The sequence below is a fragment of the Photinus pyralis genome, unplaced genomic scaffold (genome assembly GCF_008802855.1).
Source record: "Photinus pyralis isolate 1611_PpyrPB1 unplaced genomic scaffold, Ppyr1.3 Ppyr1.4_LG4, whole genome shotgun sequence".
NCBI lineage: Eukaryota > Metazoa > Arthropoda > Insecta > Coleoptera > Lampyridae > Photinus > Photinus pyralis.
In genome coordinates, this window is record NW_022170511.1 from 48,293,307 (window position 1) to 48,320,582 (window position 27,276).

At 36.1% G+C, this 27,276-nt stretch overlaps 1 protein-coding gene across 1 annotated transcript; it reads right to left on the reverse strand.

Moving 5' to 3' along the window:
• Positions 1-1,335: 1,335 nt before the first annotated feature.
• Positions 1,336-27,180, reverse strand: LOC116168388. Its single transcript, XM_031484192.1, has 10 exons — positions 24,900-27,180; positions 8,077-8,233; positions 7,916-8,029; positions 4,423-4,604; positions 3,714-3,947; positions 3,512-3,662; positions 3,324-3,467; positions 2,993-3,272; positions 2,737-2,940; positions 1,336-2,685 (listed from the first exon to the last, which is right to left on the reverse strand). Exons 1-10 carry the CDS (start codon positions 26,649-26,651, stop codon positions 1,551-1,553), a joined length of 4,353 nt encoding a protein of 1,450 aa, XP_031340052.1. The 5' UTR covers positions 26,652-27,180; the 3' UTR covers positions 1,336-1,550.
• Between the last annotated feature and the right edge of the window lie 96 nt (positions 27,181-27,276).

Sequence of the window (27,276 nt, forward strand, 5' to 3'; positions counted from 1 at the left end):
GCCGAAAAACATAAAATGATTGAAGAAGACTGAAAATGCTGCAACTCAAAGAACGGGAGAAAGGCTAAAAGTCGAGAAATGCCGAAGTAGTCGTAGAAAATCGAAGAAATTTAAGAAGCCGAAGATTTTAATTGTCAACATGCAGTATATCCATCACTATATTTGTGTAGGTAGTTAAAGTTCTCATGTCACAAAGATCCGCTTGTCTCAGTTCATACTTGGACACAATGTACTTGTTTCTAAGAAATTTCTTTTTGATTCCTTACGGACATCCTGTTTGTATACCACGCCTTTAAATCATTATTTTTCATTGCAGTTATTAAAGATTATTTTAGAAATACCTATTAATTGAACACAATAATAAATTGTAACAACTCGTTCTGAAGGGATATGGGATGAGTTCATTCTCCGTAACGTCGCGACTTCTTCACGATTCTTCCTTGACGTGTTTTAACGGCTCGTGTGTCTGTAACTGTTTGTTAAAATTACTGGTTCAGTACAAACTGGTAGGTACCTCATTCACAGCAAAAAGTTCGGATCATTTAATGCAATAGTTTAGCCATAATATGGAAAAAGTAGAAATAGAACAGTTTTTTGTTACTTTGACACACTTGGGCATACCCGATTCTGTCCAAAAGCTTTTCCTTTCATATTTAAGAATACAACAAACAGACCGACTTCATCGTGATTTTGTTCCATTTGAATTCTTGGTAGGTACTTCAAAACGTGTATTTGGGTAAAAAAAGTGGAGGGTAATTTTTACCACATTAATATAGACCACGCTTTACAAACGTGCGTGTGATAAAAAGTGAGGTTCGCGGCATCTCGAGTTAGCACTTCATTAAGCGTATGGTTGGTTACCGAAATAGCATTATTTTTCAGCAAAGACTGTAAAACAGTACTTATTATACGTACAAGCTTCTTAGGTCTGCAGAAAGAATGTATTACAATGAATCTAAATCCTAATAGCATAGGAACAACAATGGCGTAGGAAACAACAAGGTAAAGGTGTATGAAGTTCGCTGAATGTTTTCTGGGAGAAGCTGTAATATTACAATTAATGATACGTGTGAAAGGGGATTATATAGTTTTACGCATAAACTGTCATTTTTTGTGATAGAAGCAGAAGAGCTGCATACTATCTAATTGTTTGTAAAATTGTAGAGCAAGCTTTCCGGAAGGACAATACAGTCGGTATTAATGTGACCAGCATGTTGGCGCCCTTCGGTCGAGGAGCTGCAAATCGTGTGGTTGCATATTCTCCAAAAAAAATCAATTCTCCAAAACAAATCAAGTCTTATAAACGTGAAGATGAAAAAAATATTATATCAAAAGTATATTGGTGCTACATTCTGATATCACAAATTAAGAAACAAAATCGTTAACCGCTAGCTAAATAAATTTGTATATTTACAAATTTTCTCTAGCACATAACATTTAACATCAATACAAGAATCAAGTCGTAGATTTTATGCTTTGGAAAAATCCAAATTGCCACACGGGCGAAGCAAAATATCTTATGTTTTAACTCCTTATCAATAAAGTACGTATTACTTTGAAGGTACACTGGAAATGAGCTCTCTTCGTTTATAAACGACTCCAGCTTGCGTCGAACCGCTCTCCTTACTTTGGCCATTACTAGTGACTTCGAGAGATTCGGAGTCCGGTATGTGTCTGGTGAGGTGCTTACTATCTGTATATCTACGTTTCGTATACTTTTTCTTATCCGAATTTGTGGAAGTGGTACTTTTGGGCTTTGCATCATTCTTTGAGATCCTTTCGAAATCCGCAGTTCTCGAACGGAGAACGGCGTTACCTATACTTGATATTGTCGGATTAAATGTCGGTTCCGCGTTTTTCACTTGTGGCATTATCGGTTTCGGAATCTCAGACTTGATGGGGATAGTCGGTCGCGCCTGTCTCAGTTCGGGCGTGGACATAAACGTCACTTTTTGCGCAGTAGTTGGATCTTTAACTGCCTTTTTGTTGGTGGAGGTTTTCATCGTTGCTTGTTTCAAAGTGGTTACATCTTCAGGGATGTAGTTCACTGAGATGCGCGTGTTGTCTGGAGAACCCGGAGGCGATGACGTCCACGAGAGAGGTGATCCTATATCTCCAATGCCACTGCTTACGCTAGAGGTGGTTGTTGTCTGTGGCGGGCTTCCGATCGGGGAATCGTAACCTTGAATGATGGAAATGCTGCCGGTAATTGGGTGAACTGTGCCACCTGACGATTCTGAGTTGTGTCTTCTTCTTGGGAGTTCAGGCTTAGACTGTCGCCCGCTATCTAAAACGTAAGCGTATCCACTTGTATCTTCTATGTATGGAATGTCCTTGTGGTCTACATTAAGAACTAATGACTGATTTCCTGTTGTCTGCACTGGTATGGTAAGACTAGCTTTAATAACACCTCGAGAATCCACCATATATGGCGTGGATCTCCGCCTGTCGATTATAGATCCGTCTGTGCTACGAATACGATCTTCGCCTGGATAAGAACTGTTACTGTCAAGTGATGGTGATCTTAGCTTAGACATTTGATTGGCGTCGTCATCTTTCTGCCCTCGTAATCGAGATATGATGTTAATTGAGGAAACTGCGGTATCTTCTTCTTTTCGTCTTCCGCTAACCGAGTCATCTCGTTTTTTCCTAGCCGCTCTCTCTCTAAAACGATCCTTGCTGTTCCTGAAACGAAACGCAATTGACTACTGAAGGGTGCCCATAAAAGTTAAGTACCTGAATCTGGCAACCAGGTTAGGCCCACCAGTGGCCGCTGCTTCGTGCAGAAATTCCTCCCGAGACCAAGTTCGTCGTGGTTCCGGAGGCGTGTTGCAACTATCTGAGTCTGTGTGCGTAACGTGTTCGATTGCAATGTGAGAAGTGGGGGCCGTTGGGGTTAATGGAGCTGAATTACTTTCGCTGTCTAAATCATCGGCATAACTGCAATTTATTCATTAGGCTGATACCGAGGGTGATAGAAAATTGCACTTACTCATCTCCGCTACCGATCGCCTTTCTGTACAGCAGTTGATCCAAAACCTCGGGATGGGATTCTAGTAGGTAAACGTATACATCATTTAGTAATTCGGCTGGTACATTAAACAACGCCCTATTATTGTCTATTAACGTACGAACGACGTTTATTACATCTATGTGATCCTCAGGACGCTCAGTTGACTCTTTTGCGCCTTGTTTATTGCAATGGAGAATGTTGGGGGCGAACACTGTGGCTAAGTTATTTGAATCCATTTTATTACCACCGAGAATCTCGCCTAGAACGAGACGCTGAAAAGGACATTATCACATCCGAACAGAGTACCTACCTGCAGCATCCGTTCTAGGTTCGGCGGTTCTAGCGACGTTAGTAAGAAACGTCAGTAATGTGCACAATGTGTCACTGTGCGAAATAGGCAGCAACTGCACTAAACGCTGCAACGCTTCAATCTGCAATGCCCTGTTACGGACACCTAAAAATCGACTTAAAATCGAGTGAAAAAACCAGGGGTCATACGTTGGGTTTTGACAAACGCGTGGTATAAATCTCGACAAAGTAGTGGATCTGGAAGGTCCCTTAAAAACTCCTTCAATAACGTGGCGACGTCGTGTGGACATTGGTCGTTTCCTATCGTCGACTCCTTGCCGCAGTCGAAATCTTCTCGCAACTGAAGGCAGCACAATTAGAAAGGCGGACGAAACCTACCCGATTCTCTTACCTGCCTAACTCTCTTCTTCGACGGGCTCACCCTGAATATTCCAACTGTTTGTAAACCATTAGCTTCTAAGTGTCTAACGCATTCAGTTAAGATATTCGGCACGGCCGGCTCATCTTCATTGGAAGCTGCCAGGATATCAGCTGTCGACCCATATGAAGAGATGCTATCTAGAAGCCCGGGGACGCTTCCCATCATCCTTTTTTCGTGCAACAGCAAGTTTTCTCTTGAACCAATCTAATAAATTGAAAAATTAGTTTGCCAATGCACTAATTAATGTCAAAACATAGCAGTCAGTTGATATCCTTAGCGTGTACTTATTTCTATTTAAATTCTGTGCCAAATAAATGACGTCAATGCTTGATGCAACACATTGATGACGTAAATGAGAAATTAAGACAACCACTCTTACCAATGCCAAACGTGCTAGCGATGACAATACGAAAATAGTCAGTAAATCGTATTTTTTACGGTTTCCGCGTTTCTAATTATCGTAAAATTTTAATTTTTACGTTCGGTTTATTAGCAATATATACATTTGTTTTGAGTTTAACAGCGAGCAGTCGAGACAAATTGCCTTTAAAAAAAGCTATAAAATCTCCAAACACCATCTTGTGAACTTTCAAAGCGAATTTAAAAGCGGAGCGATCGTTTAATTTCACTTCCTGGTTTGAGTGTAGCAATCAATATATTGGATAATTTGGAAACTAACCTCGTCATCTTTGGTGGTATCGACCAGCGACGTGCAACTTGCTCTGCTATTGTTTCGCCTCAAATTTGATTCATCACCGGATAAATCTCGACTAGTGGCCGCCGTTGAGCTTCGGGATAGTCTGTCGTTGTCCACGCACTGAGTTAAGGGGATTCCAAATACTAAACCGGTTGAGGTTCCATCTGAAAGAAGGATTTATTTGAGACTTTATCAAAGACGTCCTATTGGTCAGCTTATATTCTATTTCCATTTCCTTCTTATAGAAATACTATTGATGGCATGTCAAATACCTTGCAGTGTGTAATGTATTGTTGTATACCCGTCATATGGTCACTATTTAATAATCGAGGGGTCATGCGAAACCTGTCACCGTAGTAATAAAATAAATAAATAAAAATAAAAAGATCTGGTCATAGATCGATTGAGTGTTTTATCTGTGATCCGGAAGACTGAGGTTCAGATGCACAAATACTCCGGCGTTAACACGGGATTATTTTTCATCCGAGGCTTTTGATTGGCTTACAAAATGAAAGTATTTACACCCTGATAGAACAATGTCAAAGATATACTCCCTAATCATGAGCCTTACCACCAGGAAGCCGCATCAAATATGTAGGTGCAACCGACCCTGAATGTTTTTATACAAATCAACCCTGTGATGTATCAGAAACATAAAACTTAACGTGCAGGTTATCTGCCTAAAAACGTTATTTAGCGTTATCTGTAACGTTTTCTACACACAACCTGCACGTTAAGTTTAACGTCAGTGATACATCACAGGACTGAATATTATGGTGAAATATGATTAATTTTATCTTTGTTAAAGTTTTTGTTAGCTAAATTTAGGTCTGTGAAGTTTTTAGCACCGATTCATAACTGTCCCAGCATCAAGTCCCAAATAAAAAAGCCTGGGATATAGAAAAAAGAACCACGAAGTAGTAATTTATTGTATAGCAATCGATTTCGATACGGGCACTGTACCTTCAGGCTTAGCTAAAAACATACAAGTTATATCTTGGATATATGGACAATGTTCTTTACCGTAATGTTTTTAATTTAATTTGAATCTGGAGCACGGAATTAGTTTATTTTACCGGAATTTGCTATTTTGGTGTCCATTTTACCTTTTAAATTGTTTAATTTTCTATTCAAACTTTATCCGTTGTGTAAATTTGTTTATTTAAAATTATAAGATGTAGGATTACGTGTTAGAATGTTAAACATCTGGTCGTTTTGCCATAAGGAATGTTATAGGAGATAATTTAACTTATATCTTGCAAAAGTATCTCTGCAGCAGCCTTGACCACCCCCCAAAGGACTGTTTGGTGGCTGCGGCCGCGGCCATTCTCACAAAACGTTATCTTGTCACCAAAGCGTTTCTGAAGGTGACTTTTGATGGTTCTGACATCACGTTTGTAATCGACTTTGATGTGGTCATGTTGGGCAATGCAATGTTTTGCTGTGGCATAATACTATAAAATATTAAGCAAATCCTGCTACTTTTTGAACTTAATAAATGTTTCAAATCGTAATGTGCTGAGGTACATACAGGGTGACAATTTGAAAACTTACCACCCCCCATATCTTAGTAAATGAACAAAATATTTAAAAAAATCAAAATCCGTTTCGGTAATTCGGAGGGGGAATCACAATTACATAGTTGGCGACGCACCCCCTCACACCCCTTGCGCCCCAGCCACCCCAACTTTTAAATGTTAAATAGTGACCCCCCATGTGTGATACGTCCTTGGAAAGCTCTGAAAAAATGCTTTCCAACCATACCAATAGCATTACATTTAGTTTAGTAATTATCATGCAAATCAAAAAATAAACTAATATGATACATTTTCTAAAGTTGGCTTTTATTTCAATAAATGTTCAAAATGGTTTCCGTTCTTGGTAAGACAGTATTACTATGCGATCAAAAATGAGTTGCTGTCGAGTCGCCCTTTGAAATTTTTGTTTACATGGAAAATCGTATTTAACTTGAACTTCCAAAGCCGAGTCGACAGCAACTCATTTTTGATCGCCAGTTATAATCTATTCTCAGACTCTTGTCGAACCTTTTCAAATGTTGGTTTTGCAATATTTCGACATTCTTGAATTATTCTCGAGATTATTCTCTGTCTTAGTTCGTCTATTTTCGCCGTTTGCGTTTGAAATACGACAGATTTCAAATGTATCATATTAGTTTATTTTTTGATTTGCACGATAATTACTAACCTAAATGTAATGCTATTTGGTACGGTTTGAAAGTATTTTTTCAGAGCTTTCCAACGACGTATCACACATAGGGGGTCACTATTTAAGATTTAAAAGTTGGGGTGGCTGGGGCGCAGGGGGTTGGAGGGGGTGCGTCGCCAACTATGTCATTGTGACTCCCCCTCCGAATTACTGAAACGGATTTTGATTTTTTTTAATATCTCGTTTATTTACTAAGATATGGGGGGTGGTAAGTTTTCAAATTGTCACCCTGTATATAACCATTTTTGAATTCTTATCATCACTTCTTTGAATACAAGCAAGGATCGAAACAAACATAATGCTGCTCATTTATTTACTATAATCGAAATTGTAGCCGATGTCCCGGACTAGATTCTCCAAAGCTGTCAATGTTTTCGTAACGAACCCATAATTTTTTAAAATGTCAAATCGGATAATGAGCGAAATGAAAAATCGCAAAAAGATTTAACTTTGGCACGTACTCACACGCACTAATTTATACTTCACAATGTAATGATACATCAATTGACGTAATAGTGCCGAAAATTGGTGCAAGGCTTGTAGATCCTTGATTCATAATAGCGCACCTAACTGTATTAAGGTCGAATCGTCACGTTTCGGCTACAAGTTTATTACTTTATTTATAAAACTGTCGCATTGTGTTCCTGTATGCGCTAAAAGTGAAGCAGATTCCGCATTATCGAGAAATGGAAGGCGAAAATAACAAAAGAATTCGCCAAAAATCACACGAATAAATTGATGCGGGCGAGTTTCTTAAAAACGAATTCTAAATTTGCGAACAATTTTACTATTTTTACAATTTAAGGTTGTCTTAAGGCTAAAATTAAAAGCGCTCCATTTTATTTTTGTCTGTAAACACACTTAAAACTTCGGATTATTCATTCATTATGGCTGCTTATAGACAGTTTCATTACGCAGCCAATAAAATCCGAGCACAAAAAATAACCTTCTTATAAAACAAACTGGAAGATAAAAATAACAAAAAAATTATAAATATAAAGCGCATACTTGAACGTGCATAAAATGAAAGTGGTGCTCACGTATAGTGAGAATGACAACCTTTGGCTTCATTACTTGCAATAATTCATCGAGTTTCACATATCTGTCAAAATACCAAGTTTATATGCATTAATGAAAATTTCCATGAAAACGTCTTTGCCAGACATTAGGGATCCTGCAAGAACATAACATTGCAAAAAGCAGTGGGTGAAAGAGCTACGTAACAAAGAAACTCAAACGTACAACAAACCTTTATCCTTGTCGCCTTCCTTTCGATTCGCGTCAAAAAATCCAGTAGTCAACGCTTTCCTTTTGAGAAGGTAGGCCCTTCGTTTGGGTTTTTGAGGGGCGGTGGCAGCTGCGTCTGCAACAGCAAATTTGAACACAAATCTCCCTCTGAAACCTAATCACCTGTTGGAATTTTCACGTTAACCCCCAGATTTAACGCTTGCAGTTTCGCCAAGGCAACTTTCTGCAGAACCTTCCGCTCGATGTCGGTTAATTGCAATAAAGTGGTATCGCCCAAAATTACTTGCCTTCCAGTTGTGCTGTTCCAAACGCACCCGCCCTGGAAGAAAGACCGGCATGTTAAAGTCACGTTCGATTTCAATTGCCAACAAACATATTTTGGACAATAATATATTGGCATTCAAGAGTGAAGCCAGCAACTTGTTTGATTGAAAAAATATTTATACAACAAAAAATGTTATTCATCACCTACTTAACGACATTTTCCGAAAATTTCGGTAGTTATGTTAAATATTTTCGCGTCCTTTCATCTTTCGAATTTTGAATTGACTTCGCATATCATCACGTTTATTTTAATAAAAATTTCCATTAAAATTTTGAGCGTCATTGCCATATATTAGAAAAAAAATTAAAATTAGTATGAGTAATCATGGCATTTTATATGCTCTAAAAGTATGCAAAGGTTGGTATAGAAGCGAGTATTACTCATACATTGATAGAAAACATCTGCTGAAATAATTGATTTTTGATTTGAAAAAAAAATGTTTGAGTTCTGGTATTTTTAGTGTTACAGTTTCGTACTAGAACTTAATTTCGAAATATTTACAATGCGTTCTCCGGTTTGAAACATCTGGAGATTCAGGGCAGAAATTTAAACATCCCAAACCACGTTTTTTTAAAACAATTTATTCGCAAAAGTCTTCGTTGCGTGCTTGAAATTGAATGGCGATTTCGGGAAAATTATATTACATACTTATCCCTACTGGTAGAGGCTGTTTTTAGCACACCTTTTATTGGTTGGATATTGATAGTGCGTCATATGACACGCAAAATTATCGCTTAGCAACAGGTCTATTTAACAGTACCTACTGTTAATCGGTCTATATAAACAGAACTGTTCCCGTTAAGCAAACCTGATGTGTAATCAAAAACGCAGCAAATCTGTACTAGAATCGGCCACTCTCTACTACTATCCCGATTTGCAATTCTGTAATCAGTAGCCTTTAAAATTTAAATAATAGTTTAATTAGCAAAAGTAATTTTTTAAGGGTTCATTAAAAAACCAAACATAAGTAATATAATCCGAGTAGTTGAATATTCAAATTGCGTCACAATTCGCTCCCGTTTTTGACTTCTCTTGATTTGAAAAAGTCTTTTTAATTTAATTCATCAATATTTCATAAAATTTGATATCAACATGCATTTTTTCCGGGTGAGAATTTTCCGAGAGCGCATTGTTCTGGAAGCGAATTATCAGCGAGCGAATTAACCGGGCGCGAATTCTCCTGGGGGCGAATTATCCGGATTCACATTACCCTACAATGTGACAATATCATCATACAATTGTCAGAAATACATTGCTTTTGCAATAAAATAAAGTTTTATAATATTTTACACGACGATAAAGGGAAACTAACCATCTCGTGACAGTTAATAATTAACATCTTTCACTAATGCCCGTTTGCACCGATAAATTTAAACGGAGCTTGGCTTAATCCATGGCAACGATTAAGGCGACAATGGTTTTCATGGATTTTAAGCTACGCAAAGCTAATAAACGCACCCTTTTAAACAACAAACAACTTCATTTACATTATTTCCATTACTACATTCCCCACTTTTTATCTTATGTGTACTACGACTTGAATATATTGTTTGAAATGGAATCCTGACCTACCTCACCTCTTTTTTGTATATAAATAAAATTAATTTTTATAATTTATATTTCGTTATTTTTATTTTGATGTTAAAGTATCGTTCAGTGTTCATCCCACAAAAAACGCATTGTTGGGATACCCTGCTTCTCTAAAAGGGGCACCGTATGCCTCATTTTAACAGTTTTCTTAGGGAAAATTCCAGAATTTGCATAATCTTTGGACAACTTTACGGTGAATTTTATTCTTCGATATCCTTTTCATTTCCGGGTTCAGGCGTACTAGTAAATATTGTAGATTTATTTAACCTTTTTTACCTTTTGTTTTTCTGGGTGGAGCTTTTGGAGGTGCTTTAATAATGAATGCATTGGGGGCGTACTCATTCCCAAAGTTATATTCATGATCTGATATTTATCATGGATCCACACAGTAGGTAGTTTGCAATGCGGTGTTCCGTTTAATATTTGAAACAATTTTAATGAACTGGCTTGATGAGGTGCCAGATGAAGACCATTTTGGGCTGATGCAGTGTGTAGTGTGATTAGAGAAGATACTGCCATTATCGGAGGGGGCTGGGCGATCACCTCGCGGTAATTTTTAAGGGACTCCTTGGCGATGAATTTGAAAAATCCCACTGTCCCTCCCAGAACAATAATTCGTCCATTCTGAATACCAAAAATGCTAAAAATTTCATCATAATATTAATAAGTAACAAATACAAAATCTAAGAACCTGTTGTAACATGTCTACAAACGTCTATCTTAGAAATCAAACAAACAGTATTTCATCGAACTTATTTATACTAGTAGGTATAGCATCGCAAATCACATTTCAAACACTTCCTTTCAACGCTTGATTTGTTACTGGAGTATTGACGTAGTTTTTATATTTAACGTAGTCAAGAAAATCTTTAAAACCTCGGTCGTCGAGTGAAGTATTAATTACAAAAATCACAAGTAAAGGAATTTTTTCATTACATTAAAAACACTATATAGAAGCAGCAGTGTTCCGACAATAATTTATTTAATTCAGACAACATACTATCCGACAGGTGTTTTAAATGCTGTAACTATGCGACCATGAATATGTTTATGTCATTCAACATCATGATGCCCAAGCCGTTACTTTGTAGCTTTTAAAGCACATTTATTTGGGATATCGTAGGGCAATATATTATTATCGGTCAAACATTGACAGTAAAATGGAATTCTTGGTAGCTCTCCCTTTGTATATGTTTGTGCCATTTGTTAGATGTAGAATTACGAAAAAGTATGCACCTTGGGTATCAGAAACGTTAAGGGCCTTGTTCCACCAAAGCTGTGTAACAGCGACGCGACACGATTTCGACATGGCACAAGCAGGCGACAGGGAGTTGTCCCACAAAGGCAACGTGTTTTCTACTTAAATTCACTGAACAATATCATCAAGGAAAGATAACAATGTCACTGCAATGCACTAGAGTACTTACGGAACAGAAAACATTCTAGAGAGTCAAGAAAAGGAAATGGAGAATGCTTTTATTGCAAAAACTAAAAAATCCCCGAATGTGTTTGTTGCCGCTAAGGAACTCGACAGACACCCAGTGCTGTTACTAGTTTTTCACGAAATTCCTGACAGGTAGTTCTGTTGGAATTGTAATGGAAGATTCGCAAGGCGTGGTGGATGTGAAGCTCGTTTTTTCTATAGATATGATCTATATAGAATTTAATAGCTTTGAGAAATCTGGAGGACGAGATATGGGGGATTTGGACCATATTCAGTTACCTATATTAATTAGTGCTCTTTGATTGCAACTGCGAATTCCGCATGAGGGCGTTCTCTAGATCGTGAGAAGACTAGTGAGCAGAATTTTTTGGCGTTACTTTTCGAGCAAATGAATATCGCGAAAAAAAACCAAATAGAAAACGGTATAAAAATGTTGTTTAGTTGCAATCTAAAAACATTGGATTTGACGTTTAAAATATTGCTAGAAGAATGCAACGACTTCCGAAGAGTTTGGAAAAGTTAAGGTAGCCGACGAAAAGGTCCATATTTCAAACAATAGAATTTTTTATTTCTCAACGTAATGTACTAGCGAACTCATTTTATTGTCCACATCGTCACTTCGCTTTTTTCTTTATGCAAAATTCGAGATTCATCTTAAATTGTATTACATTGGAGTAGACATTTCTTTCTATTTTTAGTGAAATATGAATTTAAGTTTCTTTTACCGTCGCATTTCATTATATTTAAATATAAATAAAGGGTAGGGACCGTGGCCACGAAAATTTATTAAGGTTAAAAAAAATCATAGGGCAAATTGTAAATAGATAAAACTGTAAAATTGGATGTAAATTGCATCGTATTCAATAGGTATTAGTTTTACCTCAATATATTATTAGTTGTTAATTTGGTTTAAATACCTAATCACCCTGTGTTTTATTTATTTGTTCAATTTTATCACGAGTGAAAAGACTAGATTTAAACATCTGGAAATAATTTTCTTTCAGCTTGTTTAATTTTTTATGTCGAATAAATTTGTAAAATCTGTCAATGGTTGGTTTTGTGATTAATCGAGCCTAGACAAGGGTACTCAAGTTACATTCTTCTATTTTGCACACAGAATTATATAAAGGATTAATTGAAAACTTGTTAATTAATTCTTTGGAATGTTCGAGGCGATTAAGGTTGCTGAAATTCTGAAATTAATTAAATTTACGGGATTTTCGGCGGTGCGTAGACCGGGCGTGAATTATTTCTTTTAAAAGTATACTATAGTAATGGGACTCAATAGAGAAATGGATTACATTTTTTTTTAATATCGAATTTTTTCGTCCTCATAATTTTTACGCGGTCAGAGCTGATTAACTTTCACTTTTTTTAAAGATGTTATTTTAGAACATTGATACTTATGCCACATACGAAGAGCTAATATTTTATTTTATTTTTAATTTATTGAGCCTTCTTATACTATATAATATAAGTATATAGAATTGTACAGTAAGATCTGATTGTACGAAATTAAGAGTTTCCAGAAAGTATGCTTCTCAAAACGTCATTCTTCTTATACGTCCAAACAGGTAAATATTGTTGTGTAAACTTGGTCACCCTGCATGTGATATAATTTAAATTCTTTGAAGTAAATGTGGTGGGTTTTTACGAATAAACACAAAGTGTGATCGTCGCGTTTGAATTTGTACTTCCGTGAATATTTTTCCATTTAGAAATGTTTGTAGAAGCGTAATTTTTGTTTTCATTTTATTGCTTTGGTAATTTAAACAATTGAGATAAAATTTAGAAGTAAGGTTAAATCGGGTCTTTAATAAGAAGCGTTTCTATCAGGCAAAATTTAATTAACGCACTTGTTTTACTGCTGATAAGAGAATGCAGGTGTTACGAAGAGGTGCGCGTTCCATGAGGAGGGAGAGGTGGGGCCGTTTAGCGCCTAACTCTGATTGGCATTTTGTTTGAAAGATGCATGAAGAAGGAAATGATTTTATGTAAGTGGTGTTTCTCCTTAAATTCTGGAGACAACGACAAAAGGGGGCTTTTTGTAACGGTTTGAGAGCGTGGACACTATTTACGCTCAATTTTCGGGCGTTCAGCCTGTGTATGTGAAAACGTATTTCGTCAGTATTGTAATAAAATTTGCAGAAGAAGTGAAGCAATATTAATAAAAGATTTAGGTTATTACATCCTTAAGTGAAGTAATAGAAGTTCGTGGTGTAAAACACACGAGTTCCCAATAACCGTTTATTATGTAATAATTAATTAACCAATTCGTACAATATCCTGAAAGCAAAAACCCAACTGAACAGAGATGCGAGGCGTGCCACCGCAAGTCGGATACTGCCGATCACCGCGCCGTCTGAGTGCCCGTCGAGATTCCCCGCTCTCCCTAACCGCGCAGCGCTTACAGTGGAAAGTTTGTAAAACGATTTGTCAGTATACAGAAAAAGTTGGGTAAACCAAGCAGTTGAAGCAGGGTGTGGGTGGCTTAGTGACCGTTTACCATTGCACACAGCAATGTCCCTTGTTAACGTTTCTTTTAAAATGCCAAAGGCTTTGTATTATCGGGCTTCCCTTCAGTTCTGCAGAGATGGAGGAAGACTATTTGGTAGAATTGCTCATCCTCCATTCATGCCCCAAGAATTAGGAAGCCACATGGTATCAACTTCTACTTATAGGTAAATAAAAAAAATGTACCTCACTTGAGGTAAAATGCTGGCGCATTGCCGTAAAAACTGGGTACTGAGTGCAATAATTTCAAAAAGGAAATTTAGGAACTGAGATAAATTTGCGGACATCCCGTGACTTTGACAATCAAGGAAATGTCATAAATAAGGTTCCAAGAAGATTTATACACGTCAATTACGTTTCAGACTTCCGAGTTTTTTGAAAAATGTTTAATTTAAAGCACCATTACGATACGAAGTAATTTATCTTGTCATAAAAACGTTCCCGTGTTGTTCCCTAAAAGCTCGTTATTTTTTGTACCGTCAAATCGAAGGTGTGCGCTTAACCATAAATAAAATTAGATTAATGACCTCGGAAAGCATCTGTCATGTAAACGCGTTACACATACTACCTTTTTCGAGGTATGGCTCCCAGATGTATCCAAACGGTAGGTGATACAAGGAAGTTCAATTGCATTCCACATGCGGCTTAAAAGCAATTTTGGCATTGAGATAAGATAAGGTTAGTAACCTAGCAGGAGGTGTCTTATTTCAAAGGAAAATATGTTAAGGAAATGAGTCAAGTGGTCAATGGCCAAAAACGTTAGTGAAAGATTTTCCATTTCCGAATTTAATTTTTTAGCAAGACTAATTGACTAAAACTAGGTACCATGTCAGTATAATATTTTGGAACGAATTAGTAATACTCTATGCTATGCTAAAGTAAATCTTACGATAAACCCTTGTATCGCTTAGTCACGACCACATATAGCTACACAAATTTTGGAGCTTTTCTTTAATATGTGACCACCAAACCGCCATCGCACTAGAAGGCACATGCGTTAGGAACTAGAAGGGTGTATTATTATGAAAGCTAAAGAAATTCGATCGTGAGATAATGGTACCAAAAAAGCTCAGCACGAAAGGAAAGTGAACATAAGAAACAAAATGTTTTGACTTGGAACCACAATAACATGCCAAAAGACTGCAGTTTTAGAACAGGCAAGGGCAGAACAAATTTGAAGGTCTATAGGAAACGAAAAGGATTGCACGGTCCTTACACGACCATACTTGCTTAACCCATACGTAACAGTTCAAAGTTCATAATAAAAAATTCCGAATGGCACAATAAACCTCGGGTATACAGTCCTTTGTATGTCAACAAATTCCTCAACGCCTAACTTATACCTACGTGTGTTTCGAATAGTACAAAAAATGCTGACGTATCTACGTTTTGGTATTTACGATAAAGTCCGGTGGCCGGTGGGGGGTACGGCGCGTGATGGGAACAGGTAAGATTAAGAACGTCAGATTGATTAAACGTCGTTTGGCACGGCAAAGCGTCCATAGGCTATTGGCTATGTATATATGTTTGGGTTTTTCAATTCCGCCAAGGTAATTTACCATAGCGTTCGACTGACGACTATTATAATGAAATCGCCTTCTCTCATTTTTCGCGAGTTTAACAACCAGAGATTTGTTGTTGCGACATTTTTTACATCGACAATAAATCGAAAAATCGTGCCAAATTCTATTGTAATAATAGCCGCTTAAGTTTACTGGTTGCAAACCGAAGCGGCAATTTCTGCCCGATTTTTGGGCAACTCCAATTCCAAAGGAGAATCCAGTCTGGCTCGAGCGCTTCTAAAATGTAAAACAATGACGAATTGTTAGAGACCGTTTATTTTCGAACTTATTAGCTGTAAATAGCCGTAAATAACCGAAAAATTAGCAATTGTAGTAATATTTACATCCATCGGTTGAGGCTGTGCGTTTATAGTAACTTCGTCTATTTTAAGTACGTTGCTAATCAAATCGCACCTATATTTTTAGCTTCACGGTTAAATGTGTAAAACTTACATTTAGAAGAACAAAGTATATTTAGTATTAAATTAAAGAAAAGAGATATTTAAATAAATCAAAATATACGTGGAAGTTAATTTCTAAAAATATACACGGTGTGATTGTTAACTTTGTTAGTGTAACTTTGGTCACATCTATTTAAAGTTGTGCGGAAAACTGTTAGGTGGTATTTAATTTTGTTTTTTATTTTTATTTTCTGCCGCATCTTGTAATGTAGCGTAAAGGCATTTTAAGTTATATAAAACGAAAGAATGTAGGTATAAATATTTATTTTCGTGTTGGTCAAGGTATTTTTTCTTCGTATATCCAAATTGCAAACTATCAATATTTTGAAACTTTTTTCCAGAATTTGCCTAAATTGGTTTTGTAGTAAATAATAAGAAATCTTTATGGTGTAAACAGTGCGTGAAAGATCTCATCATCTTGAGTTTAGTATTTTTTGAGAATTTCTGCCATTTTTGGAGTAAAGGAAGTGAGATAAAGCAAGCAAGTAATATTAATAGATGAAATCACAGGTGTATGTCCATAAAGAGGTTAGGAATCGATCAACTGAAATGATTTATTTAAGTATAAAAAGAATAGTTCTCACTTTGTTACATTGTAATGCCAAAAATACGGGTCGAATTTTTAAATTATAGTCAGAATTGTAAACGTTAGGGTTACAAGACGATAAATGGGTCAAATCGGCTGTAATCCCTGCCTGCGCCCAAGGTAGCTAATATCTGCTGGAAAACTGATCGTACAGGATCCATTAAAATTGATACATACATTTCCAATTTGTATGGAAATATTTTTTAAAATGTAGTTGCTTTTCTTAAGCAAAAGTTATGGGGGTTGAAAGTCTAATTTACGGATGCCCGGGCAATCCGCATCCACGTATTTGACCTGAACTTAGTGTACTTTTATCCATCAAATATCGTCAATAAAATGGATGATGCACACATTCTCAATTTTGAAGGAAATAAGGTTTAAACGTAGTCGTATTTATTATGCAATGTTTTTTCATTAATATCATTTTATTTGTGGAAACTTGTTTTAAGATTCAGTAATCAATTTAGTCGATCATTCTTAAATGGGGGTTTGTTAAACTGGGGATTTTCAATTGTATGCCACTCAACCATATGAAAGTGAAACGAAGGACGAAGATCAAATGCCCAGAGCGAACAACCGTCCATCTGATCGGTCTCTAATGCACCGTTTTACAGTTTAACCAACATCTGTTTTTCTAATTTTTTGGTGTTCATGTAGGGGATCATTTTTATTAGTAAAATCTACAATTGTTCACAGAAATGAGGCAGTGAATTTAAAGGCACATTTTTTTCCAAAATGATGGCCATTGAAACATTTATAACTTACTACCTATACTTTTATCTTTGTATTTAAAATATTTTTGCAAAATTGCTTCGTAATAACAGATTTATAAATTTTTAATTAAAAAATACGAAACTAAGCCGCTATCTTGGAGTTTAAGTGATTTCCTGGGCCAGGATTAATGAGGATTTTGGGTACTTCTCACAGTATAATGCGAAAAGAATTATTTGTCATAATTAATTTTGACTGCACTAATTCGCATATTATGTTGAATCCTAATCTACACAATATATCATCCCTTAAATTTTAACAATAAAATGGATCAATATATTTTCGGGTAATTGTAAAGTTATGGGGGATCTATTTGCTATTGTCGGTATTTTGTTAATTTCTATTTTGCACATATCATTCCTTAAATTTCAACAATAATCTTGGCACTTACATTCTGAATTTATATGGCAATTGTCATAGGGAACTGCAATTTCAATTTAAAAGGGTGGACGCGTATAACCTTTATTTACGTAGATATTTCATTGAAACGAAATCCCTTATTAGTTTGAACTGGGTCTTCACATTTCCTTAGCATTTTTCCAAATTTTTCATTATTTAATTTTTGGAAAAATTCAAGTGAGCAGTCCAAATAGAAGTTAAATTTATAAATTTCAAAAGATCTTCACTTAGTTCAACCGGGTAAAAACCTTCCCCTAATTTCTGACGCTGTAAAATAATGTCAACCTTGTAAATTCGATCGTATTTCCCCAATATGGGTGTTAAATTTCCCTTACTGTACTTTAAACATATGGTTTTTAAATGTGCAATTTACATCTATTGATTCTAAAGGCTGTGATGTGTCAATTTTAAACTCAATTTCGTTTTCGCAGGTTTTTGCCATTCACTACAACTTTTAATTTCATTAACTGTAGTACTAAAAATTCATAGTCTGGGCTGTCATCTCGATGGCAGTGACAAGGGTCGCTACGGTCTCCCATTCTTTCTATCCCTTGCATCCTTTAATTGACATTTCTGCACATTTTCTGCAAAGTGTCCATACCTTGAACAACGGATGCACCTCTTACCACAAGCAGGGTATTTTCGTGGGACAATTCGGCAATTGAACCGAAATCACTCATTTTGATTTACTTACAGTGCGCAGAAACCTTTTTTATTAATCTAATTTAATACTCACTGCACCATGTTCTATATTAACAATTAAGAAAATCTTTATTTATATTTATTGAAACTATCTTTTGAAATATTACATTCATTACAGGACTTCATTAAACTTGACCTACATTTTTTAACCTATTGCGTTGCCAACCTATGTATTGCCAAGTCTATGACAGTACTGATATTTATTTAAAAAATGATTGTTTGGTAGAAACATCCTAAAAATTAAAGAAAACGTTATTAAATTATTATCTTGGTTTGGGCTTCCAGAGAACGACCAGGTAGCAGTTTTAGAAAAAGAATACTTGCTTTTGCAAAAAAAGACACAATTTCCTTGATTTAACTTATTCTCCATGCTAATTTGTTTGCAAACCAATACGAATTCTGGACCATTAATTTAAGAGACGTGCACAATCTACGGGTAGTACAACTATTTTTTTTATTTAAAAAAATGTGATGGGTCTTTCCTTTTAAGGGATGCCCCGGCGCCTATTGGGTGCGTGTGTGAAGAATGTATATTTGAAACTGTCTGGATATTTTTGTAAATGATAAATCGGAAATAAAAATTCTCTCCGATATATAAACTCATTGTAAGTGAAAATTTAGATTATTTGTAATACGGTTAGACATTCAGTCTAAAAGCGAAAATTGGGGGTATTTTTAGAAGATTGATGCAATTTTTAACACTCGTGCGTACATTCAAAGTTTACCAACTTGTAATAATCGAATGCATCGATCCTGGTGAAAAGTTCCAGAAGACTGCAATTGCTAAATACTACGACGCAATAACACAATGACGCTTTAACTGCATATTAGTTTTTCCGCAAATATCGAACTATTATTAAAGCAGTTACGGATACAAAGCAGATGACGTTAAATTAAAATTGAAACTGTAAATCCTGGTAAAGTAAATATCTACATTCCAAGTTTACGTTTACAATTTGGTCGAATACGTTTCATTCAAGGAACTGCACCGAAACCTGATTGGTTATTTTATTGATTCGGTTTTATTCAATGAGCAATGGTTGACTATTATTTCTAAGAGCGTCCTAGCTAAATACCTTGGTACATAACGAAGCTAAACACGTTTTGGTTTCGTGAAAGAAAGAGCTTTGGCAATGATTTTTTGATCTGATCTTGATCCGTTTTGTCGGCTAACTCACAATAAAAATTTCAACAAAATCCAACAGTCTGTTATATTTAACGACACTAGTATAAATAGAGTTCGTTTCTATCAAATCTTTATAAACACGTTAAAGCAATTGGCACCTCAATGACAAATAAACGAAAACTTGATCCATTCTGAAATAAAGAAAGTAACTACCTTGAAATTTAGAAATATACAAAATTTAAGTGCTTGTACTGAGGAGGGGGTGAAGATGCAATGTTTTTTTTAAATGCCCAAACGGCTTTCGATCACCGACCCCTGGTCGATAATTTGAACACGCGCTTTTAGGGCGCAAACAGATGTGATTCACGGTGTGTTTTATGTTGTTGATGCGATTAACACCTAATAAAAACATATTTTTAAATATAAAAAATTTCACCAAAGGTTGTTATAGAAAAATACGGTCGCACATAAACTCGGTTTATCGTGCAAACAGACATTCTCTTAAATTGCAAATATTGGAACGTCACACTTATTCAAATGCGAATACCTTTACGTACTTGCATCGGCATATCAAATACGAGAGAACAATCGAGTAATTACACCACGGGAAGGTCATTGAACCTCCAAATTCGAAAACCCACAATTATAAAATTTCTGTATTAATTAATGATGAGTTGCAATTTCCGAATAATATATAAATTTGGCGTCACACCAACCTACTCTTTCGTTGTATAACAACAAAAATAATTTTTCCACACTTTGATGTTTCCGTGCGTTCTCATTTCCCAAAGATTCATATTTTGATTAACGACTCCAGTTTTATACCGACTGACGAATGTTTAGGAAGAAAGCTTGATCCGGAATGGGCGGTACATGTAGACAGGGCGCAAGAATTTTTACAAGCCTTCCAATTAATTATTGTCTTGGTGTAGATTTCAGCTACATGCCTTTTGAAATGCGGAAATTTTAAGTAAGCTCGGTACTTGTCCTAGTTAAATATCTTAATTTAAACGGGCGAAGACAGTCGAAGAAAAAATGTGTGTGCAGAAATAAATTTAAAAGTATACAAACGAAGATTGACGCTGAAAAGTTCAGAAATGCGGAGTTACGGTTTTTTAAACTAACAGTCGAAAAGAAGAGCTCAACTGTTAGATTCAACCCAGTTGATATTTAAAAAATGTTTTAAATTCCCATTGACAAACATATGTGGAGCTAGAAATTGGAGACAAATTTATTGTAACTATACCGCGTGCACATCAGATTGGGGATTTTTGCAGTAGCATATCCTTGAGATTTCTGGCCTATGGATATTGAATAACAATCAAGATCTTGCAGTGTATAAATTTTCAGGCAAGAGTGTTATAGATCAATTGCAACCTTTCTTGCTTTTTCATTTTAATTAAACCGTAAAGCTGTAAAACTTAGGGGGCAGCACTTTCAGAACGTTTGGTCGCCGACTTTGAACTTTTTCGCTGAATACTCGTAACGCAAGATTGCTTATTCCCTACAAAATTTCCGAGATGATCACAGTAAAAAGCTAGGTAGTATCACCAGAAACAACAAACTTGTGAGGAACAATAGAGCTTTTGGATAGCTGCCTCACAAGGAATTAATTTTTTAAAAAATGCTGAGCCACTGGCTACCTCAAACAAGTAAAGATGATGCAATTGGTGCCGAAATACTCGAAGCTAAGGCAGAGGAAAATATGGTTAGCTAGCAAAACTGTCTAGTGAGGATACATTAAAGGGTTGTCTTGAATATCATGAACAAAAATACCATGCATCTTTCTACCTATGTGCCTTTATTAGAGGTAGAGAATTAAAATAAGTTAAAACTCAATTCGTCGCCGATCGTGTCTCATTGGGTTTGTTACACTTATTAGGCGAGGTAGTCTCGGTAGGTTCGGAAGAATTCTAAAAAACATTAGGTAAGGTTCGATTAGACTAGATGGATCTATTAGAGGTTCGCTTGAATTCCAAGAAAATGTATCTTGTTTCCATTAACCAAGATCTGTGGCTTCGAAATCTAAGTCGTTACACCCGAAAACGGCAGTTAGAACTACAAACAACTTTTCTTAGTTCTATTTTTTGATTTGGTGCTCAGCTCTCTAAAACATCTGTATATTATATTTTTTCAAATAATAAAATAGCCATTGATAAAAAATTTAAGAAAAGCATTTTTTTTTATAACCACCCCATCGATTTTTGAAAGTAAAACATTTATAAAATCTCTACATCCTCTACTACAACATTATTGTCCTAAACATTTTTTTAAAACAATGTTGACTTCCAAAATGCCCCCCTCTTCGCAGAATAGATTGAAAAAAATGTTTAAGACAAATGTTTTAGTAGATACTGTAGGGATTTTATATATGTTTTACTTTCAAAAATCGATGGGGTGGTTATCAAAAAATGCTTTTTTTTTAATTTTTGTTCAATGGCTATTTTATTAAAAATAAGAAATAATTGCAAATACAAATGTTTTAGAGAGCTGAAAGATAAGTTTGTCTTTTTTCAATAGTCCTGAAAATAAGGGAGTTATTGCTGCCATGTGTATGTCTTTCTAAGGTAAAAACATTTAATAAAATCCAGTCCGCATAGCGAACAGAAGTAACAGTCACAGTTCTCCTGTTTTCTTAAAAAAAACGGTCCGATATACCGATACCTTGCAAAACAAACACGGGGTGAGCTTTCGTCCACGACGGCACGATGGATAATAAATGGCAACTTAGGGAGGGTTGAATTCCACTAACTTCATTTCCCTAAGCGTTACACAAGTCGTGTATTATGCGTTCTAAGAACGTTCGTTTCCCTTGATTCACCTTCTGCCGCCAAGGGCGCTGTATAACATTTTTCCTTCCCTTAATTATACACATTGCCTATCAATTCTATAGAATACCTGACATATACAGATTGCCGGTAACATATACAGGGTGACCATTATGTATTGAATATAGTATATACTCGGTAAATACCAACTATATACAAAATAATTCTATAGCAAAGTTGTTTAACATTTTATTTCCCTTAATAAGGCAGCGTCCAGTTCTTCTTATTTCAGAAAACAAATGAGCAAACGAAAAACAATTGAATTTTTTTAAATAGCAATGTACTCTTTCATTACGCTCATATGATAGATTTTTTTTCTTTTTAATGATGTGACATGTCAGTACAGGAAAATTAAAAAAAAAAATTATAATTACATCAATAACATTAGCTAATTTAGATATCCTACATCAAAATAAAACAAATGAACGTATATGTTTCTCGAAGACAATACGATATTAGCAATAATTGCTCCAGAAATTTCTTCCAGAATACTCAGACAATAATTTCAAGTTTTCCGTGATAGGTTAGTTCACTGCCTCGCAGTTAATAATAAAAATATTATGAACACTTATTGCGATGGAATCCATTTTATTGCTAATTTCATTTTGTCTTCAAGGTTTAATAGGAAACGTACACGTTCATTTGTTTTATTTTGAGGTAGAACATCTAGATTAATGTTATTGATGTAATTATAATACTTTTATATAGAATAATTTTGAATATAGTCGATATTTACCGAGATATATACTATATTCCATACATAATGGGCACCATGTATTCTTGCGTCGTTTGCAGTTAACCTAAGGGTGAAGTATTTAACAGAATTGTATAGTTAACAAAGATTTTATGAAATTGCCCCGGGTGCAACCATTCTAAGGTGAAAAACATTTAATAAAATCTGCAGGTTTGTGTGAAAATTTTAGATGCGTGTACCTTTTCTAATGGTGAAATATACAGGGTGCTGACTTGCGTAACGCATCGTGGGGATTTTAATGTAAAATTCATAACATGCGATTATTGGCTCCCCACATTATTTTAGAGCAAAAATGTATTAAAGTTTTTTGTAGAAAAAAATTGTTTACACCAATCAACCATATTAGTTTTCAATTTTTTGATAATACCTATAGACGGAAAATTGGAAAAATAAAACCCGCATCTTTTTCAATAATCTGGGATGCCATGGAATTTTCTAAAACAAAAAGATATCCAGTTATCAATTAGCAGCAGTTCGAAATGGATTTTATGATCGATTTGCTTACTGTCTTGCAGTTAATGGTGACTTATTCGAACATTTATTGTAAATTGTTTTATTAGGAAACCGTTTTTAGTAATTCGCTGTTCTAAATATAATACTTTTTGATAGAATTTGATTTGTTTTATAGCAGACATTCCATGGCATGACTGATATTGGCGTAGTTTTTGTATTATAAAATTCCATGGCATCATCACAGATTATTGAAAAAGATGGGGGTTTTATTTTTCCAATTTTCCGTCTTTATCATGCAAACAATTGAAAACTCATACGGTTGATTGACGTAAAAAAATTTTTTCTACAAAAAACCTCAATACATTTTTGCTCTAAAATAATTTGGAGAGCCAATAGTCGCATGTTATGAATTTTACACTGAAATCCCTATGGTGCGTTACGCAAGTCACCACCCTGTATAACAAAAACTATATATTATTAGTGTATTGTTTGGGCGCTCCGTAACAACAATCATAAATTTGTTGTAAAGCTATTATGGTACTTCGGTGTTTGAACTTTTTCATCATCAAACTTTTGTATTTAAAAGTAGTTTATCAAAGTTGCATGGCATATCCTGTGTAGTGAAGTAGACAAAAATGCATGTTTCTGTTTTGTTTTAAGCATCAATTGCACGAGTTCTAAAGTTCATTAGTTAACTGTTTTATCCAAATCATTCCATTTTGGCCAAAATATCTCCCGATCCAGAAATTCCTCTATACTATCCCTCCAGAAAGCTCTGAAACTGACACGTTTCACGCGATTTTGGTTTATTTACGAAAGCAGGCTTTCTCGGGCTTTTTGCGAATGGCATTTCGACAACTTTGCACCCAAACTGCTAATTTATAATAACTTTGTTGCTGAGGCAGAGATTAATCGCAAATATTTCATACCTATGCCTAATAAAACACCAACGCCAACAGTCAACCCATTGAAGTACACTTTGCCAAACAACGTAAGTTCAAAAATAAAACGAGGGGATAATAAAAAAAATTGAGCCAGTAACTAAGAAACCTCTCTGATTTACAATTTCTTCGAACTGAAGTAATAAATTAGTCAATAATTGGCGCGATCCTGGAACTGTATTATAATCCATCAATAAAGATGCTGTTGACGGACCATCGAGAAAATATTTATGGAAAATTATCTAAGTGGAACCTTTTGGTAATTAAATTTTATTTAGTAAAAGTAAGACCTAATAATAGGAACAAGAAGCGTTAGTGATTTCAAGGTCGTTCCATCAAAATTGACGAAGGCTATATTTCCACAAGAAAAGATGGAAAACATATTGCCAGCTGTTTCACAACACGTTGTACGGCATGCATTATTTTACTTACACACGCGGTAAACGTCTACACGGTTCTTGTAGTAAATAAAAATCTACATTTTTAGGATCAGCGGCGCCTGTTAGAGAAAACATATTAAAACACTCACCATTGGTGTCCAACTGGATTGCGTGGGCGCTGGTCTCGTTTGGCTCTTGGACCTCGATCTAAATATTTTTTTCGCCATCAGTCGACTACCATGATGCATGACACTGGAGGAGGACTTGGACTTTTGCATGGTTCCTCCGGTGGTAGTAGCTGCAGGGGAAGATTTATCGTGTGTATGTTTACCATGCAAAAGGTTTGAGAGAAAGGTTTGGCCAGTGGAAAAGAAGCTGGGATGGGTGGTATGTGATTTTTCCGTTTCGTCAACGGCCGTCGCGTCTATACTATCACGGGAACTTAAATTAGGATTATCGCTAGAGTCGTAGAACTTTAGGTCTTTCGCGAACAAGATCCAATCGTCATTCGTCTGACAGCCCTTGTTTAAACCGTCGTCGTCACCCGGTTTGGTAATCTCGCCCTTTGCTTTAATATTTCTCAAATTCCGGTCGTAGTTAACACGCTTAAAACGATCGTTTTTATTTGAGTCAACGCTTTTTTTACGCGCCATCCGCAAGTATCGTTTAATTGTATCACTAACCGATTGGGAAACATCGTCGTTTTCTACACTACTGCGCCTTCGATGAGTGTTACTTTTAACTTCTTTGGGCTCCTCGTCTTCGCGCTCCGCCAGCATTTTCTTATATTCTTCTTCGAGCTGCAGGAGAGTGGCCTCGAGTATCGGACCTGTTTGCACTCCAGCATTTTCGTAGCTTATCTCAGTTGTTTCGACCACCTCGATTAAAGGGGGTTGCGAAGTGAATGAGTCGGTGAACTTCTCTGGATGTTTGTAACTCCTCAGGTTTACGCCACCCCATGGGGCAGTCTGGGGACTATATCTCATGCCACGATCATTGCGGAAAAGCTTGGCTTGTCTCAAATCAAAATATAACTTTTCTAACGCCTTGCGATTCGTAAGTAAGTCGGATATTACCTTATCCCTATTCGCGTATTGGCCAAAGTACCTGCTCAGAGTTTCCGTGAGTGACTTTTGAATGTGGTCACCTTCAAAATGCACCTGCTGCCTCGGTTGAGGAACGTAACCCGGTGTACTCGCCCTTGTTGATGTGTCCAAGTGTTTATGTAACTTATCGATCAGTTCTAGGTAATTGAAGTCTACTGAGGTATTGGGAACGTTGCGTGGTTTGTCTGCTGTCCCGGATATCGTGAGGTATTTTTCTAACATTTGCAGTAATTCGTTTTCGGCAACTTCCTCGCTCGTTGGAGACGGTAGCGGGCTGGATTTGAACTGCGACTTCACCGAGCTGTTTGGTGAAGAGGGCTTGTTTAGGAAGTCGTATTTCATTTTTTGGATATCGAACCTTCCACCGCTTACGGAAGAAATGGCTAAGTCTTTCGGTCTCTCAGGTTTAAATTGAATTTCATCCGAAGAGCTGGCCTTTCGGCAGCTACCCCCCTTTCGCCGCTCTTTTCGTCGACGTTGGGAGCGAAAGCAAAGTGCGCCCGGGTATGAATTTTTCCTCCATAACAAGAAGTTCGGTTCTCTTTTGCACACCTCTTGGAAATATGCTTCTATTTTAGGTATGTCTTCGGGACGATTTTGCACCCCTTCGGGAATTAAGCGCTTACCGGCATCCGTCATATATCTCCAAGTTTTTCTGGTGAGCAACCACCGCTCCTTGGGCTTTTTCCGTTTGTCTCGAATCGATTTGGCCATCGTCAAAGATTCGTCGTTGCTTTCGGTGGACGGATTTCTAAACATACGGCTATTACGTCGCTTGGAGGTTCTATCAGCCATCGCTAAACTGATGGGAGCCGAACAGGTTGTATTTTTAATAGCACGCACATAGAATTAGATGTTAAAGATCATAGGTTAAGTAGATTTTCTATCACCTGTCGTATAGGTATTTCCGTGGGGCATGCTTGTGGATAATTGCCAAAATTCTTTAATTTGCGAATTTTGAAACATTCTGTTGTACTTCGAATATCAGATAAAACTATTTAACAATTAGGCAATGATTTAAAATTAAATAGTCGTGACAAATGTATACTATATTAAACACGGCGTGGGTTAAAAAAATATAAGTGAGATCTATCGTTAGCTCAGGGAATTTTTATTTCAAATTTGCTAAAGTATTAATTATAATCCGTTCGCAAAATGTGCGCTTAAACATACTTTTTTAAAATAGCACTTTCACTTCTATTAGAGATCACTTTTTGATAACACATTTTAAAAATAGTTCCTTGTGCAGGTTTTTTATAAATCTGTTGTTACTTTCTTAATATAAATCTCACCGAAAATTCGGTACTAAACCACATGCACTTCGCTGACCACTCACCACTGCCGCGACAGCATAAGCAAGCGGCTGCGGTGAAACAAAAATATCCTATTTGGCAAGAGACACCTAGTTGACTAGACAGAG